This window comes from Notothenia rossii (assembly GCF_949606895.1).
Source record: "Notothenia rossii genome assembly, chromosome: 4".
Classification (NCBI taxonomy): domain Eukaryota; kingdom Metazoa; phylum Chordata; class Actinopteri; order Perciformes; family Nototheniidae; genus Notothenia; species Notothenia rossii.
This window is the reverse complement of record NC_136902.1, coordinates 57,422,519-57,442,330: the sequence shown is the minus strand read 5'-3', so window position 1 is coordinate 57,442,330 and position 19,812 is coordinate 57,422,519. Positions and strand designations below refer to the sequence as shown.

Genomic DNA, 19,812 nt, shown 5'->3' with positions numbered 1-19,812 from the left:
GCAAAGCTGACACTCAACATACAGCTGTGCTCTTAAGTTTACATGAAGAATTTGTGAAATATTGGTAATTATTTGGAAAAAATGACTGACGATGCAGAAAACTTTTTTTATTTAGGAACAGTGGTCAGGTGAAGCATTTATCACTACATATGTGTCACACTTAAAAGGCCAAACACACCTCGTTTACAACTCCCCAGTTGACAGCCATGACTCCGTCTAAATTGTACCCCCCTAGCACCCTCTTCATGAGGGACGCGCATGGAGTGGATGAAAGTCCCGACCTCAGCACAGCACCAAATTATTGGCTGTCAACCTGCCCTGCCTGTGTAACTGCCACTGAGGATTTGTCCGCTGTCCTACGGTGGCTGTCTGGATGGCAGCTTAATGGTCTCTGCTCAGTCGCATTGAGGCAAGAATTGCCTCAAGCCCCCGACCCCCACGCTCCTTCACCAGCTCCGGCACGTTGAAAATGGCCTGATGTTGAGGCTGCAGCTCTGGCTCAGGTGACAAAAGCCATGCCATGCCACGCTGCGCCCCTCAGTGGAGACCTGAACAAGTCTACTTCCTCAGTGGCGATGTCTCTGGCCAGTGGGTTGTATGTCTCCTCTTGTTGTTGGTAGAGTTGAGACACCGGCTGGACTACTTTTGAAGTGCCAGGCTTCCTCCACTGGCACTCAACTTCTGTGGAGCTGATCTGCCACATGGCAAATATTGCCAATGCTGCAGCGTGGCTGCATTTGTACATCCCCCGTGCACAACCACAGACAGCGCTCTGCATCGCGCCATCCTCTCCCATGTAGATCTGTACAAATAAAGTAAGTACCATGTTTGTTAACATGCTATAATAGATTGAATGAGCAATACAAGGATGGTCCAGATCTGGGGGTGGGAGGGTTTATTTTTCCAAAATGTTGTCCTCTTGTCTGATTGTTGTTGTTTGTTTTTTCTGAATTTTTTGTAATTTGTGTTGTATTGGTTGTGATTGTACATTGTATTTTTTTAAATGTGTATTACATTTTTGAAAAACATTTGATCAACAAAAAAGGATTTGGTCAGGGTCTAGACTCAGTGTGTAGTTTATGAATTAATCAATGCTCTCTACATTAGGAAAACATACCAGTGTACCAGAGGGAGTCACACACAGCTGTGCCTAGATAACCAAACAAATTGACAAGATAACCAAAATCCTTGAATCTACACACAGCAAATAAACTGAAATGACACAACGAGATGTAAAAAGGAGATCACACATATAGTCGATATAAAACTGGCCGCTTCAATCTGAAGAGCAACTAAAACAAAACACGGGAGTGTACCTTGTTCTTGTGAACACTAATGTTATCCACAGCATACAAACCCGTATACAGTACACCCGTTCTAGGTTCTGATTGGCTCTCTAGGTTGGCATTCTAGCTTCTGACTGGCTGTCCAGGTTGTCAATCACAGCCGTGGTTCATATTATGCTTGTCGACTCGTAACATCGCTAAACTTTTTTTCTTGACGGTTTTCTCAGTCAACTAATGCTATTGATAACAGTAACATAAATTAACACAGCCCTGCACACTGCAGTCATTATATGCCGGGTCTGTGGTTCATCATCTTCTTTTTCATTCTCCTCCTTATTGACTGACATTAACCTGTTAACATTGCACTCATATTACTCACCGAAACCTTGTAAAGCCGGTCCCGCATGCTGGCTCTTACAGAACCGACTAACTCCCCTTTCGTGTATGTACAGCTCTCAACGTGCCTGGACTTGTAGTGATTTTCACCTCGTTTTATACTTTTATTCTCATTCTGAAAGAATGAGGTTAAATGTGCCAACGTGACGGCCATCTTTGTGTTGGTGACGCGTATTGTGCGGGACCAGAGACATGTAGTTCACTGAGCGGCTTAACACAAAAAAATGTGTTACTTCACAGTTTTACGACACATTTTAATTTTTTTGACTTGCAAAATGTTCTTTTAAATTGACAAACATCATATGTGTCATTCGTGGCACAATTCAAACGGGATCAAAAGATACGTTTTCTCTCTCCATTGAATTCAATGTATAATTTTCCGCTTCCGGGGTCCCATGGAGGCTCCCGGAAGGGGAGGGACTTCGCCTCTCTATAGGCAAGAAAACAGTGGGGGGTAAATGAGTTTACTCCATCAAGAGCGATGTAGAGGGAAGAGACAAATACAAAGCACGGTTTGTGGCCAAGGGTTACAGCCAGGTAATGGGAATAGACTATGGGGAAACGTTTTCACCCACAGCAAACCTGACGAGTGTAAGGGTGGTGTTACAGAAAGCAGCGCAGGAGGACCTGCTCCTACACCAGATGGACGTGAAAACAGCTTATTTGCACGCTCCCATAGACTATGATATATATATCAATCCACCAGAGGGTTATGAAGAGAAGGATGATGGTCTAGTGTATAAGCTAGAAAAATCACTTTATGGTCTCAAACAATCAGGGCGAAATTGGAATAGAGTCTTGCACGATTGTTTAACTGAAAACGAATACACACAAAATCCAGCCGACCACTGTGTTTATGCCAAAGAGTCAAAAGACAAAAAGGCGATCATAATCATATGGGTCGATGACTTGATCATTGCAGCCAGCAATGAGAAGATTTTGAGAGAGGTGAAAGAGATGCTCGCAGGAAAGTTTCAAATGAAAGATCTAGACAGACTCAAACATTTTCTGGGTATCGATTTCAGCCAATCTGATGGATGTGTAACCATGTCACAGGAAAAGTACACTAACAAGATACTGCAGCGTTTTAATATGGAAAACTGTAGAACCAGAGAAACGCCCTGTGAACCAAAACTAGAATATACTGAGGATGCAGTAAAAATGAATGATGTCAGGATGTACAGGGAGGCTGTAGGAAGCCTTATATACCTAACCACTTGTACCAGACCAGACTTAAGCTTTGTGGTAAGCAGGTTATCACAGTATTTTGCTGAGCCTACAGAAGAGCAGTGGGTTACTGTGAAACATGTTCTAAGATACCTCAACGGTACTTCTGAGAAAGGGTTAAGTTTCAAAAGAAACAACAGTGAGAAGCTAGGTATACAGGCCTACAGTGATGCTGACTGGGCGTCTGATGTCAGCGACAGGCGCAGTACCACAGGATACTGTGTGAGTCTTAGTAAGAACAGCTGTCTAGTTTCATGGAAAACTAGAAAACAGCCCACAGTAGCGCTCTCCACATGCGAGGTGGAGTACATGGCACTGGCTTCAACCATACAGGAGTGTCTATACCTAGAACAGTTACTAGAAGGTATAGATAACTACAAGTACACACAAAACTCAGTAATTATACGATCATGTTCTGATAATGATGACGCAATAGCCCCGCCTCTCCCCACCTCTGCTGCTCACCCCCGCGTCAAAGTAAACTGCACACTGAATTCAGATTATTTATCTTTCTCTCGATATGGACATAAACGCGAGTGAAGTCTAATCTGACAGGACGGAGACACGCAGCTCTGCTCACTTGCAGCTCCTCCCGCTGTGATGCAGCGGGGAACGGGGTAAAACACACATTTCAGTCAGATCATCGCCCTTAGTTATTTTAATTACCTCTCGAACTGCCTAAACTAGTTATAAATATGTTTATTTTTACTGTCGGCCAGGTCACTCATTACTGGATCAGCTGCTGCATGAGACAGACACTGACGCTGTCCGAAGAGAGGGAGGAAAAAGAGAGGCTCCGTGTATTTTATTATTATATAGAGTCGTTATTCATTTGTTTTAAAGCTCAATAAATAACAAAGAAGACCTTTGACCGGCACTTTTTATAATTTTGTCCGGAAGATTCAAACTTTAATACACGTTGACCTCTGCCCCATGGATGAACTGGATACAGCGTGGGAGGCGGGGCCTCATTCATTCCTAGGAGAGTTGCTTGGCGCATGATGATAAAATGGCCCAACTTTTGAGAGAGCGAAACGTCACAGATTACCCGGCAAGCCTGAGAAGTACCCGTATGTGCGCTCATAGCGCATGCGCAACTTTAACCAAAATGAAGAATTATTGCACTGTATATATATATATATATGTATATTAATATATATATATACAGTGCAATAAGCTTCTTAGTGCAATAAGTAGCTACAGGGACGTTAATCTAACGTCGGTAATATTAACTTTATTTAATACAACATTTACGGTACAAGATTTAATCATACAGCCCATGTAGTATAATATTTTACAAATGAGGAATTACAGCAAACATGTGCAATATATCCATTATTACAGCTCCGTGGGATGGCAGTGAGACGATATGGGTCCGTTGTTATTGTGCATCCATGGGTAAAGATAAACGCATGTAGTGCTGAACCAGCTGAACACGTAACATGAACGTGCCGGGCGGCGCGGTCCCGTGGGTTAGATGCGCGTTCATAATGCAGAGGGATATAACTCTCAGAATAACGTTATTAGCACATTTTTACAACTTGAGGAACGAATGTTTTTTATTAGGGCTATACAAGTGTTCATACTGGGTGGTTTAGTTTAAAAAAAATTATCCAACGATTTACAGACCATTCTTTCCCCATGTAAGTCAATGGGAAAAAGTGTTTCCGGGCCCAGCAACCTAAAGGAAGTGTAGTACCGCCGTTTGGCCACGACGAATATTCTACTCAGAGTCCTTGCTCGGCCCCCACCGCGGAGAATAAACAGAAGGGTAACCATGAAAACCATGCTTCTTCGCTAATTTTATGCCACTGGTCCGTGGTCAGGCCTGGGAACCGACGGGAGACACTGGACTCAAGTGTCTGCCTCACATTGAGGGGAAGGGGCATTTCCCCTTTGCTCCCGCTCCAGTTTGTGATTCTGACCATGTTCTCATAGGTTTCAAATGGTAACGTTGCCATGAACATATCCCGCTATTAGAATGCAATTTTTAAAAAACATAGGGTGCTACATAACACACTTTCAGGAAAAGTCACGGACTGGGAGACTTTAATATTTTATTGAAAAAAGTTACATTGCACACACACCACATCACACAAATTGACCCGATTGGCGGTTCTAGTGTTAAATAAACTCACTAATTAATGAAACCAGTTCAAAACGCATTATTCTTATCATTCTTTATGAGCGCAGAAAGTCTTAAAATCAGACGGCAGGCAGTTACAGGTGTGTGTGTGTGTGTGCGTGTGTGCCTTATGTGCCCACATCCCATGTGAATCACACGTAGCTCTGATCACACAGTCCAAAAGGCCTTTTAGTGCCGGCTTCCTTCCAGTCCTGGATGCACCTTTGTAGACCTCCAGCAATGCCAGGCCATCAAGTCCATCCAGAAACGATGAAAGCAGGTCCGTAGTGACAATTCTCTGGAACTCTGCCTGAATCTGAGGAGACACAGACATATAGGAAATATTCTACCAACAGTCTGCAACTGTGCATGTTGCCTTCTCATCAGGCGCGCCGGATTCATTTTAGAATTGGGGGGGCCAAAAAAAGTGCGTGTGTATGGCCCAATCCCAAACTACGCCCTAGACACTCCCCCTCCGTGACGGAGTGAACTCCGTGGAGTGACACATGAGGCTCCCTCCTGTCAGATGGAGGGAGTAAATACAGCGGCAAGCTTTGGGACAAACTCCCCTCTCTCCGGCAGAAACAGGAAATGCCGTAACGGCTACAACGGTTTCAAATCAGCATCTCTTTGACAAAAAATGTAAATGAATAACTCAAATAAAACTCCAAACATCTTTAATTGTGTTACTTTTTTGTAAAGCTCTTAGTTTTAAACCTGATGTTTATAAGCTTCTTAGTGTTTGCAACAGTCTGTAAATATACACAATTTTATAATAAAATGCACACATTCACCTTTTTCTAGACTAAACACAGGTATGATCCTAAGTAAAAAAAAAAATGAGGTTATCATGAGGTTGTTAACATCGCAATTTATCACTATCGTTTAGTGGTTTTGCAAAGAATTAACCACTCTGTTTTTGTACCATTCTGCGTTGAAGTACCTTCTCTTTGCCCAAATAATCTACTAGCGGTCTCCTTTTTTCTGATAGTTAGCTGTACAGCTTTAACCGCCTCAATGTCCCGACAGCAAACCTCCATGCAGTTGGAACCAGCCTGTTTCGGTTCAACAACGGCGGCGGTGGGGTCGGCGGCGGTTTTGACAGTTTCTGCGGCCGCAGACTAGAGCTGCTGCTTTTGGGTTCATCTGGCTTCGCTGTTTGAAGAAGGTCCAGCCTCCGGAGATGTGGTAGTCAGGGATGTGACCTTCCAGTTGTTAAATTTAAGTTTAGATTGACCGTATTTAGTTTTCTTCTGCGCTGGTTCTTCTGACATGTTTGCAAGTGTATATATTCTTTATATCTCTAGGTTAACGGCTGACACACACAGCAGAACAACGTAACAAATAAAGTAAACAACGTAACAAATAAACAAATCTAAGCTTTTTTATTGGTTGTAATTTACATGGATACATTTGAATGGTGTGACAATGTCCTATTTGATTGGGTTAAAATGTACATATTCTTCCTGTTATGTCTGCCTGCTTTATTTTACCTAATGCAAAGTGACCTGCTCCATCGAAATCGTTCGCATTGACCCGAAGACACATTTTGATTCCTAGCTTTCTAGTGAGATCAGGATTGTTTTTGTACTCCAAATATTAAGCAAAATATGTCACATTATATAATGACTGTTACAGAGTCATCGTTTTGAGAAAAAGGCCTTTAAAGTGTTTCTCTTCTCTGGAATCCATCGATCTGATTGATTATTAGCGGAGCAAATGATCAAAAATACTACGGAGGGAAGATATTTTCGTTTGGATTACTGCACTCACGGGAAACACCGGCTGTTGTTATGCCTGTTGTGACGTTAAATTACTCAGTTCTCCGCTTGTAATTATGCCATTACAAACTTCAAACCTGTATTTATCATCTGCATTTGCCGAAACAAGTTTAATATTCTGAAAGCCAAGACTTTGTTTATTTGAAATCAGATGAAAACGAACTGTAACGGACCCTGCCGTGTTATCTATGATTACTATGCCTTACATTCATAATTTCAGCGGGAGGGAGGGGGAGCGGCGCTGCGGAAGAGCAGAGTGGCCAGTGAGAGGCGAGCTGTGGTCTTCCCTTTACAAGCTTAAAAAATGCGTGTAGCTAATGAGATTGAATATATATAACAATACAAAATAACAAAATATACACAGCTAGATCAGATCGCGTTTTAGATGCGACTTTAGAGTAGAGGGGAATTATTGAAATGGGATTTGTACAGTGTTCCGCGCCGCGTGTATATACGTGTGTGTTTGTGTATTTTTGCGTTTGTGTGTATTGTGTTTGTTTCCCGGGGAAAAAACTCACGAGAAACACCGGCTGTTGTTATGCCTGCTGTGACGTTAAATTACTCCGTTCTCCGCTTGTAATTATTCCGTTACAAGCTTCAAAGTTGTAGGCCTATTTATCATCTGAATTTGCCAAAACAAGTTTAATGTACTGAAAGCCAAGACTTTGCTTATTTGAAATCAGATAAAAACAAACTGTAACGGACCCTGCCGTGTTATCTATGATTACTATACACCTTACATTCATAATTTCAGCGGGAGGGAGGGGGAGCGGCGCTGAGGAACAGCAGAGTGGCGAGTGAGAGCTGTCATCTTCCCTTTACAAGCTTCAAACATGCCTGAAGCTAGTGAGACTGAATATAACAATCAAAAATAACAAAATGTACACAGCTAGATCAGATCGCGTTTTAGATGCGACTTTAGAGTAGAGGGGAATTATTGAAACGGGATTTGTACAGTTTTCCGCGGCATCTGCTGCTGCGAAAATGTGGGGCAGGGCTGAAAAGTGGGGGGGCCAATGGCCCCCTGGCCCCCCTGCTTCCGGCGCCCTTGCTTCTCATTGTAACTGGAAAACCTGCACAACTTACAAGTCCACTTCATCCAGTTGCAGCAAAACGGAAATCTTTGAAAATCTGTCTGTAATAGAGAACACACATTTAGGTACATTATGAAACAGGCCTTAATAAAGTAATAAGAACTGAGAACATGACAAAGAATAAGATGCACACAATTACAACAGTCACGTTGCCCATAAACTACAAGCCTTGGCTTTCACAATTACAATATTATCCCTGAATTCATATGATAAAGACTTAAACAGTACTTCATTTAAATAAATAAACAACTTGAAATGTTCATCTTTGTATTGATGAGGCATATTCAATCTAATAAATTCATGGGATGCATGTAATAATAACAGGGAAAGGTTAGTTTGCATCCACATAGAGCATTTTTGTGTCTACGTGCATGCCAAATATATCAATGAAATAACTATTGTTTGTTTTAACCAAACTTAAAAGAAATTATACAATGGTTGTAATTGTTGATTATTTGCTTGCAGTTATTTTCCATAGACTATTCAGTGGATTATTATTGTTTTTTTAGTAATAACTTGACTACCTCTGAAAGCAGAAGTTTAGGACAAATTATTGTTCATGTATAAATATTATTTATTTTATTATAATATAAATATCTAACAATTACAACCATTGCACATCTTATTTATTATTGTGGGTGAACAGTAACCTTTCCCTGTGTTATAATTACATACATCCCATTAATTTATTAGATTAAATAACAATAATCTCATCAATCAAAGATCAACATTTTTAAGTGCCTTGAGCACCGACTGTTCCCGCCGCTAGAAACGGCTGATATTAAGACACTTCAGTGCGCAAGTCACAGAACGAAATGCATTGTGGGACATGTATTTTATGGGCACCATAGTTCAATAAATTAAACTAAATATATTCCTTTCTTTTCTATAAAATATTTTCTAAAAAGCAGAAATACAAATTTGTCTCCATTTCAAGAGTGGAACATAGCATTTGTACACAATATAAATGCTATTTCTGAACACAGTTAGCATTTTACTCATTCAATGGCGCGAGGCACCCCCTCTGTATCTGGGCAGGTTTAGCGTGAGCTGAACCAGAAAAACGTTGCAAGGATAGAATCACTTTAACACTTGCTCGGCCTTAACAAAAAACAATCTTCAAGTCCCCTATACTTATCCACAAATGACATCCCTTTCAAAGCCATGGCGGGGGCTAACAAGCTACAATTCTTAGCCGAACAGAGAGCCGGGACACGGCTAATTACTGGCAGGAACACACACAACCTCACCAAAACACCTTAATTTAGCTTAAATATTTAGCCAAACAGAGCCGGGACAAGGCTAATTACTGGAACGAACAAACAAAACCTCTCTAAATTAAGCTACAAATATAGACAGTTACCATTTAAACCTTTTAAAAATTCATAAGCGTCATACATAAGAGTAAGAATACTTGAAACTTATTTATTTAATAAAAGTTTAGATAATCATAATCCTGTAAAGTTAGCTTGGTTAACCGACATTTTCATAACACTGCCCTGAAATAAAATCTCTTTTATAAACATTCAAACACCAGTTAGGTGTGGATTTAACTCCATTTAGCTACTTTTCGTTTTGCCTGAAACCATTAAATATGCAACCACTCACCTGACTTTGCCTGTCCGTCAGTGGTTCATCAGCCGAAATCACTGTCATATCGCTTCACAAAAACGTATTCATCCGCCGCTTAGCTTTTCGTAGTCATCAATCTGTCCGGTGGAAGTTCTTCTTTTGATAATGGCAAATCAAACTCTGTGGTTCACTTGCTGTATATCGTAAAAAAATAAAAAACTCATGTACCTGTTAAATGCATTCAATTAATGAAAACAACTATGAGATCGGGACTATTTTCACCGGGCAGGAATATGTCAACACTACTGCCATGTTAAGAGGCCATGGAGAGTTTCAGAACCTTATTACACATCACAACTCACTGTTCAGTCAAATTGACTTCATAGAATGTAGAGGTCATTGAACTGGCTTACAGAGCTGAGTTGAAATAATAACAACTTATGAAATTAAGTAGAAATTGCATAAATTGATATGTTAAGTGAAAGTAACTTAAAGACAAAAGTTTCAATCACTTAATGATCAAATCCTTTTTTACAGCGGCTCCATAATATAACTGGCAAAAATGTAAGAATTTCATGCATCGGCCTACAGTGGGAAAATGGTTTAATCTGTTGGAATAGAGTATAAATATCAAATATCACTACTTTTCTTCTGAATGAAATGCTGACATTACAAAATACATGGTTTAATGTAATGTAAACATTTACATTATTATTATGATTATTTAATATATGAAGACTATATTTTCAAATTCTCTTCAAAGCAGTTTCTGTCAACTATGAAAGGCAACATCTTTTCTGTATTTGTGAATGAAGCGCCATCTCCTGGTTAAAACCTGAAATTGAAAATCTGGCAACACCCTCTTGGAAAATATTGGGAGGGCTTAACATTCCTCTATACTGGTTTTAGGCAGGTCGTAGGCAGGAAGCTGTAAGCTGGAGTCTGAAATTCAGTGCTACATCTGTAAGAGGTCTCGGATTGTATTCACACCGACCCAAATGAACGGCACCAAGCGGCTAAACGCACCAGGGTTCGATTCAACCGGACTATATAAGGCAGGTGTGAACGCACCCTAAGTCCCAACATCCTCCAACAGACCCTCACTCCCAACCCGTAATACACTCACTCAATAAGGAACGCTTCTGTCCTGGGTAGTCCTTGAGACTTCAACATGTAGATAAAGATATCAATTCAAATTAAACTACTTGGTTAGCTTTATTCTGGTAAAAAATAAGTATGTTTGTAGAAACGTTAATTAAATCTGTTGGTTGAGTATGTGACGTAAATTAACATTGGACACATTGGATTCACAGAGCTAACAGACCCCAGTCTCCAGGGGGAAGGTTTGTATTCACCCATCAACTGCAGAGTCCTCCCTGCACAGACTTTGTCTTCCTTTAATCCTTTACTGCCATCATAAATACCACAACCACTAGAACATTTCCTAATGCAGAATGAAGCAACAGGGGTAGATGGAGCGTCCCAGTTTGATATTAGGGACACTTTTATTAGCAAACAGGTTTTTAGTACAGACCTGTTGGAGCCTCGTCATGTTACTTTATTATGCTAGGCTTTTCGATCATTACCTGTCAATGTCCAACCTCTTATAGCCCAAGCCTTTCGTTTTTGGAGTCATATTCTGCCTGAGGTCTATATTCCATTGCTTTTCCAAACAAACCAAATAGCATTTTGACAGATGTAGCAAGACTTGATTTTTAAGACATGTGTTTTAGCATTTGACACAGAAGTAAACACTTTCTTACTGACTTTTGGTTATTTGTTATACTGTAAACCACATTGAGTTTTTTTATACCATGACTTGTTATTGCATACTATACTATGACGTTTTGTCATGTTATACTATATTGTATCATTTCGAGAACTTCTGTTTGACATACTTATGTGACATTTTTGTGGCTAACTATAAAATGACTTTCTGCTACATATGTTACCATTTCGCTCTTTTAGGACATTCCATAGTATTACATAATTTTTTAACAAACTACTGTATACTGCCATTTTATATGATGACATTTTGTGGCATATACCATGATGCTTTATGTCATTTTTTTTGACAAACAATGATTTTTATGGTATTTTTAAGACATACTATACTATGACTTTTTATAACTTGATATTTGTATGGTATTTTTTATAAAATACTATGCTTTTTTAAGTATTTTGATGACATAGTATAGTACTGACTTTATTGTGAGAATGTTATGTCTTACTATAGTATCCCATTTTTTTATTATTATTTATTGGAAACTATAATATTAATTTCTATATTATGCATAACATTTTGATGCATAATATTTGATGATTTTTATATTTTTAATGATGAACAATTCTTTTTTATATTGCTTTTTACTGACATATAATAGGCTACCCTAAGGGTGCGTTCACACCTGCCTTGTATAGTCCGGTTGAATCGAACCCTGGTGCGTTTAGCCGCTTGCTGCGGTTCATCTGGGTCGGTGTGAACACAATCCGAGACCTCTTAAGCAGTGTTGTGCTAGTTACTGAAAACCAGTAACTAGTTACCATTACTAGTTACTTCATTCATTCAAGTAACTCAGTTACTTTACTGATTACTTAGACCCAAAAGTAACGCGTTATTGTGAACAGTAACACATTAGTTACTTAAAAAAAGGGCTCCCATTAATGCACTTATAGCCTTCATTTCAGTACTGTTATTGCATTGGAGAATAATACAATCTGTTGATCAAGAAATAGCAATAGAAATAGTAGAAATAGCCTGCATGTGTTCTACAACATACCGTGCAATGGCTTTATCAACTTTTCCCTGGCTAGCAGTCCCTCGGTTAAAATCCATCCGCTGTTGCTTAGGTGGAGGTGGAGTGGCGTCGGATGAGTCTGGGTCTGCGGTCTTAGCTAGGCTACTAGCTTCGTCCCAGCATGTTGTTTCTGCAGATGTTTCAACATATTTTAATTGCTGTTTTGGGCAGTAGATAGGATCTTTGACCCGCCAAGACACAACTTACATTTAACTAAAACGTTATTTTCTTTGTGCTCGACAAAAGTGAAATAGTGAGAATATCTCCAGGCGGAGAAACTCGACTTGAACTCCGCAGCCGCCGTGATAGTCTTGTTAGTAAACACACAAACACGCCCACAGCGCGTCTCCGCATGTGACACAGGAAGTATCTAAGTACATTTACTCAAGTACTGTACTTAAGTACAGTTCTCATCTCTGTTCGCCTCGCTGTTGGCGCCGCTCACCAACGTCTGGGAGCCGAGACTATATAAAAAAAATAACGGAGAAGCGCACCATGTAGTAACGGTAACTGAGTTACTGAATTTAAAAAACAACGCGTTAGAGTACTAGTTACTGCCAAAAATAACGGTGTTAGTCCCAACACTGCTATTAAGTGAACTAAACAACCGGACTCTGGTCCGCTAAAATAGGTGGTCTCGGAGCGCTTGCTAGTGAACTCTGGAGCGGTTCATTGCTGGTGTGAACGCAGTCCGCACCAAAACATAGGAAGCGTAGTATTTACGTGTCACAAGAACGTGATATCTTCAAAATATTTAGCGAAAGAGTCTTTCAAGACATCCGCGGTTGTTTAGTTAAAGAGTGAAGCAGAATGAAGTGTTGAACAGTGTCGTGTAAAGTAAAAATTCTCCGTCAACTACATAAAAGTAACAACCTGATCTCACAAGAATGCGTGACTCCACCACGACTCCTTAACACTGCATTGCATAGTAGAGTCACGCATTCTGCTACATTTATGTGTCTGCACCACACAAACAATTGTGTGTAATACAACTGTGATTTGTATTAAATTAGTTTTTAAGGAAGGCCAGAGCTTCAGCTGTGTCAAATCGATTGTTCCCTTTAGTTAACGTTATTTAAAAGATAATGATCATGTCCCCTTTATTGTATTACGAGTGTCCATTGCCATTGGGTAACGGATCATTTTACACCCAGAAGTAAGTATTCTCCTTACTGTCGATTGATTTTACAGTGATATCTGCACTACTCATCAACTCAAAAACACCAAATTATCCTTTTTAATTACACAACATTGATTGGTTTAAATTGTGTACAATGCTTCTGTATTTTTCCCCTTCGATTCGGAGAAACAAATATTTTTTCTGAGTTTTTGGATGGCAGAAGACACTACGCTACCCAGAATCCTCAGCTATCGTTTGGGACTACACCATGTGCTTAGCTTGACAAACCCCGTGATCAGTCCTCAAGCTCTGTGATTGGATGTTGGAGTGGCAGTGCGCGAAGTTTACACGGAGCGTCAAAAAGCACTTTGAAATGGAATGAAACCCATCGACGGCACACTATTCAAAACAGGAATCGAACGTGTCCTGAAAAGTAAGAACACCTGTCGTCGGGGAAACTACCCTCCTTACTGCAGAACGTCTCTCATTATGGCCCATTCCCAAACCGCCCCCTACACCCTACCCCTACACTCTACCCCTCCGTTTGCGCGTTCACGTGGAGGGTCCGCCATATTGAGGGCTGTTCCATACCAACAAGTGTGGAGCGGTGTGGAGGGGGAGTGGGCTATCAAGCCCTCAAACAGCGAGTCTGCAGCGGTCCTGACTTGAGACCGGTCTCTATCTGAACGGAGTCACGCTGTGTGTGTCCGTCAGGAAACACGCTGTTTACAAGTAGTTCCAGCAAACATCCACTGATAAACTGCGATGTTAGCAACCTCATGATAACCTCATATGTTTTTAACTTAGGATCATACCTGTGTTTAGTCTAGAAAAAGGTAAATGTGTGCATTTTATTATAAAGTTATGTATATTTACAGACTGTTGTAAAAAACTAAGAAGCTTATAAACATCAGGTTTAAAACTAAAAGAGCTTTACAAAAAAGTAACACAATTAAAGATGTTTGGAGTTTTATTTGAGTTATTAATTTACATTTTTTGTCTAAGAGATGCTGATTTGAAACCATTGTTACATACAGTTACGGCATTTCCTGTTTCTGCCGGAGAGAGGGGAGGCCGTCCCAAAGCTTGTTGCAGTATGTCCTCCCTCCATCTGACGGGAGGGAGCCTCGTTGAGCTGCGAGTGTGGCTACAGACGGAGTTCAATCCGTCACAGAGGGGTAGGGTCGAGGGAGTGGTTTGGGATTGGGCCTATATGTGCAATAATGTTTTTTAACGGACGTTGTCTGATTATATAATCATATGCGCGGGCCGCTAGTGTCTGTTGATCTCCAGATTAACAGCAGCATGAGAATAACCTGCCGAAAGTGCCGATGCTCCATGGCGGAGGCTCCGGTAGAAATTGCCGGGATTTGCATTTTTACCCCCTTAATGTCTGACTAATGGTTGTACAGCATTTCCGTGCACATGACTTGTGTTTAAAGTTTATAGTCCGTTTGAGTTTTGCCCGTGTGAACGCAAACCGAAACAATGTAACAAACTGTGGTCTGGGGCCTCATTTATAACGCCGTGCGTAGGATTCACGTGGGAAGGTTGCTTACGTAGTAGAAATCCCAAAAATAGGTACAAAAATGTTCAGACATTTTCTGATTCACCAAACATTGCGTACCGGCGAGGAAAGTGCGTACAGCACTTCCTACGCCGGTTTCCCTTTATAAATCACAATCGACTCGAAATGCGGTGCAGCTTTTGCGTGCTTCACGTAACGCCCATGTTTGCCTATAAATAGTCAAAGAAACGTCCATTCATTCATTTTGACTGACTGCATGGAGAAGATCGCAGGAAATGACGACAGAAAAGCTAAAAAAGACATCTCACACCGTGTCAGATTTTGGTTATTTTGGGGAGGTCGAGATAAATCATATTGTTTGGTGGATGCAGTTTGAACCAGAGTAGCAGCATGGAGGTCGGATCGTCACCAAAATAAATAAATAAGTGGTCCGAAAAAGGTTAATAACAAAAAAAATACACATAGCCTTCCTCAGGCAGTGTGTTTGTATCGGGGACAGGAGACCCCCCCTTGATGAGAAACTGTAAGAAATGATCGGAGAATCCCTCCGGAGTGGAGTCATGACGACTGGATCTGAATTATGTTTTCGTATTTGGTGGTTTGTGTCCCAGCTGTCGATCAGCTGTGCGCAGCGTCTCCACTGCAGCAACTCTATATCCACCAGTTAAAGGAAATACAACTAATGTGTTGTGTTATATTAGCTGTACAATTTACCACATAGGGTGTTCTTAGTTTCCATACCTCCTGTGTTTTACGAGCGACTTATCAAGTCTTAGCAAACGGCATAAAACATGATTAAACATGGTAGTATATAAAACCATGCTCGTACAACCTATAGAAATGCAAAACGGCGTCAGTTTAAACGTAATTCTGTCCTCCTGCTTACTGCATAATTTATGAGAAAACATTTCATAATATTAACACAACATATTCGAGGTGGTTTTAAATAACATATACGTATTTATTTATTTCTCCCAGTTATGTTTTTGTGTGCACTGAGGAGTCTCAAACAGGCGTTTGTTAAATCATTTTAAGATTGGCTTTGATCAATGTTTGAAAATGAATTCTTCATGATAAATGAGAGGTAACATTTTATTTATGGTATTATTTCCACATATTTCTCTCCATTCTTCCTTCTGCAAATGGTGTCGCAGTTTCTCGTCTCTCCCGTTTTTGTGCTTAGTGCGTACGCATGGGTTAGAGTTGGTGTGGAGGACCGCACGTTTTCCCGTCAAGTTAGTATTTTATAAATCGCAAACATTGCGTAGAAACTGGCGTACGCCATTTTTTTTGCGTATATCCCTTTATAAATGAGCCCCCTGGTGCGCACCAGAGAGCGGACTATTAGGTGTGAATGCACCCTAAGTGTTGTGTACCTTTTATTGTGCTCCCTCTGTTTGTCTTCATTATCTTCTTTCTCTGGTGATAAATTCAAACATGTCAGAAAAAGAAGTGTAACCGTCTTTTAAGCTGTCACTTTCCTGTGTTTCCTTCTCATTTCTCTCTCAGTCCACCCTTCAAAGAAGAACCGTCAGACGTGCGTGAGGAAGAGCCTGATCTGCGCCTTCGCCATGGCGTTCATCATTAGCGTGATGCTCATCGCAGCGAACCAGATGCTGAGGAACGGCATGGAGTAGCTCCACCCACTGAGCAGGGAGCAGCCTGCATGTGCATGCCAGGCGGTGAGATCATATCCCTGCTGATAGGAAAATAAATAAATGAAGAACATGAATCATCGAGAAAATACATTTTTTATGTTTTCTTCATTTTTTTTCGAACAAGTGGCACCTCTCCACCTGAAGCCAGCATGAGGAGTCATTGGGGCTCCTCCCCCTTTACTCTGACAGGGACACTCAAGGGCTGACATTACACATAATACTCTGTCGTGTATGTTTCCTTGATGCAATAAAAAAAAGTAACAAAAAAAGAAGCTTGAGTGCAGGAGTTCAGAGCTGCAGTGGTTTTCAGAGCTGCAGATCTGTCACCCAGCAGGAGTCTGATGAGCCACCAGGACTGAAATGGAACCACGGAAAGGGAACAATAGTTACGGTATTTTCTTATGCTTCCTGGAAGTAAAATGATAGACCCAGCCACCACTCAAGCAGAAAGAGCCGTACGTCACAGCTCACAGTGCTCCAGCTCTCCAACCTCCTATTTCCATCCCCTTCGCCTGTGGCTGGTATAAAGTGCTGGCATCAGATCACCCACCCACACCAAGCAGTCGAGCGTGCAGTCAAAATGTTGAATGGTAACTCCTGGCCTGTGTTTTGGCCCTGTGATATTCATTTTAGAACACACTAGCTCAGAAATGTGGTGTTTAGATCTCCTCCTTCACTGTTGGTTGAATACTGTTAAGGTGCAAAGAAAGTTGTCTTTGTCCTGTTCAAATAAAAGATCCACTCTTTCATATAAAAGGGTGGATATTTTATCTTACCTGGGTAACACGCTGGAATTATGGAAGGAAGTTGGGTTCAAACTTGGTAATGTGAAAACATGCAGTTTGTAAATGCTGTAAGGTTTAAAGATAGATGTACAGTATATATACTGTAGATGTAAGGGTGGATTTGTTTAATACAAATCTATACAGTACGTCATGTTAAAATTAAAAGGAATTATAATTTATCCATCAATGACCCTATCACTGTTGCACATTTTATGAATTTGAATCCATCATTAAACTAAGTCTGCAAAGATCTATATGAACAAAAAAATATATTTAGCATTCAACATTTTCTCCTTTTTGAATTGTCCCTATTGTGTGAAGACCACAGATAAAGAACTATGAATCACAACAATTTGTGTAAAATAAGGTTCTTGTCAAACTTTGAGTGAATTCTTAACAGGTTGATTCTGACTGAGGAGTGCTCTGAACTCCTGCTCTGACATCATCACGTCACATGTATGTACAAACACCTGTTATCAAGTGCATGAGATCAAGTAAGCATCTTTTGTAAATACACCGTCTGGTTCTGCTGAGTGTGTGTGTGTGTGTGTGTGTGTGTGTGTGTGTGTGTGTGTGTGTGTGTGTGTGTGTGTGTGTGTGTGTGTGTGTGTGTGTGTGTGTGTGTGTGTGTGTGTGTGTGTGTGTGACTGTTGGTGCTCTCCGCTCTCTCGGGTTCTGAGGGGGAGGGGGACCAGCAGAGAGAGAGGTGGCTGCCCCATTACAAACAGGTCAGGAGGTGAAGACCCCCTCTTCCCTCCCCCCCCAACCCTCTTGCCAAAGCCATAGAACTCCACAGAGGTGACCCAGACACAATATAGACTCTTTAACGTGTTCCAATGTGGAAACACAAGATCAACCTGGCATTGTTTGGCAGAAACATGTCTGTCCTGTTACATTTGGTCTGTTCCTGTAATGTGTTTGCACTGTACCAGTCGTCCATTCCAGGGAAATTATGAAGAGGGTTGTAGGGTGGTGACAGACTGCCATCTAGAGGGGAAGTGAGATGTGTAGCTGAAAGCACTTTGGCAAAGCCAGGCTTTATATTCACAATGTCTGACAACTGTTGATGTTAAATGTTAAAATATGAAGATTTTTATGTATGTACTTAAATGTTGACTTTCATCTATCAACACTGTGGGTAGAGCATTACTTGTATTTTAAACAGAATATATATGTATATATATATTCTGTATATATGTATATATATATTCTTGCCTATGGAAGGAAAATCACTAATAAATTACTAACATTACATTTTGAAGACTGAGTAAAGAGCACTTTGTGCAAAGACAGTCTACATATGTAGGTCACATATTTAGGTCACACTGGTTTTGGCCTTTTTTGTAAATGAAAAGGTAACACTGATTCAAATGTAATATTATTGTTTTAAATCATTTTGCAGCAGTGGTGAAAATGTCCCACCAAATTCACACACTGCTAGCATGTTAACTAGTCAAACATACATTTTTCTTTGAAAAAAAGCATTGTAATGTAGATTTTATTTGTATTTATTTCTGTGTTTTATTTGAGTTCATGTTACTGTAAACTGTCCTCGCCCCTGCAGAACAGTTGCATGTTTAAAGGCTTTTATTTTGGAGGGGAAACGCACAGTGTCTCTTCAGTAGCATGGTGTTATCGTTATGTGACTTTGTACATAGCTAATAACATAGCATTTGTATTAGACAAGAACACCCTATACATACTTTGCATGTGTAATATTTAAACATGTAGACTATAGAAATACTTTCAGTTGTAGACTTAGAGGCATATTAATTATGTGATTGTAAATATGGAGATCTGTACAAAAGTCAAATGATTAAACATTGATGCAATAAAACTGTGTTTTTTTAAATGGTGCTTTATGGTTTATTTTACTGTGTGGTCATTAGCAGCCATGATCTATTCCAGGGGGTCTGCAGGGTCTTAAAGGTATTCAAATAATGAATCAAATTAGATCTCAGTATGTATTTTTCCAAAGAGTACGCTGACATTTTCGGCTATAGGCTACGATCACTTGTTATGACTTTTTGAAGCCATATTTGACTTTTTAAAAGATACATTTAATCAAGATTTTTCTTTTTTCAATGTTATATCTTACCATTGCCTATACTTTATTATGAAATCTATTATGGCTTTTTGAATTCTGCTCACTCCATTGAGTTGACTTAATGTTATAAAATAACTTTTCAATTGCTTTATATATATTAATGCAAACTATAACAAAACAGATTTCTTGAGATTTTTATAACAACTTGTTGCATGCTTTACTAATATGTTAACAATTTGTTTTCAGATTATATTTGACATACTAGTATTTTGTGAGTTTTGTTTAACATTTTTGGCGTATTTAACTACTTCCTTGTAGTTATTTATTTTGTATGACTTATTTGACATGCTTTACAATTTCATTTTTTTCTGATTTACTATAGTATGTTTGTTTTT

At 40.0% G+C, this 19,812-nt stretch overlaps 1 protein-coding gene and 1 long non-coding RNA gene across 5 annotated transcripts in view; one reads left to right on the top strand and one right to left on the bottom strand.

Annotated features, from left to right (window-relative positions):
• caln1 (calneuron 1) overlaps window positions 1-19,222 on the top strand; it is a 274,355-nt gene extending 255,133 nt beyond the window's left edge. For 2 of the 4 annotated variants that reach the window (XM_079677744.1, XM_079677745.1), the window contains one exon: window positions 16,437-19,222. In XM_079677744.1, the coding sequence (XP_079533870.1) occupies window positions 16,437-16,564 (128 nt within the window). In that variant the 3' untranslated portion in view covers window positions 16,565-19,222. The remainder of the gene's footprint in view (window positions 1-16,436) is intronic. The other 2 variants (XR_013807575.1, XR_013807576.1) reach the window with 2 other exon arrangements.
• Window positions 298-16,430, bottom strand: LOC307037041. The gene is made up of 3 exons (XR_013807579.1): window positions 9,518-16,430; window positions 7,902-7,950; window positions 298-5,350 (listed from the first exon to the last, which is right to left on the bottom strand). It is a non-coding gene; the product is annotated as an uncharacterized lncRNA (long non-coding RNA).
• Window positions 19,223-19,812: the final 590 nt, after the last annotated feature.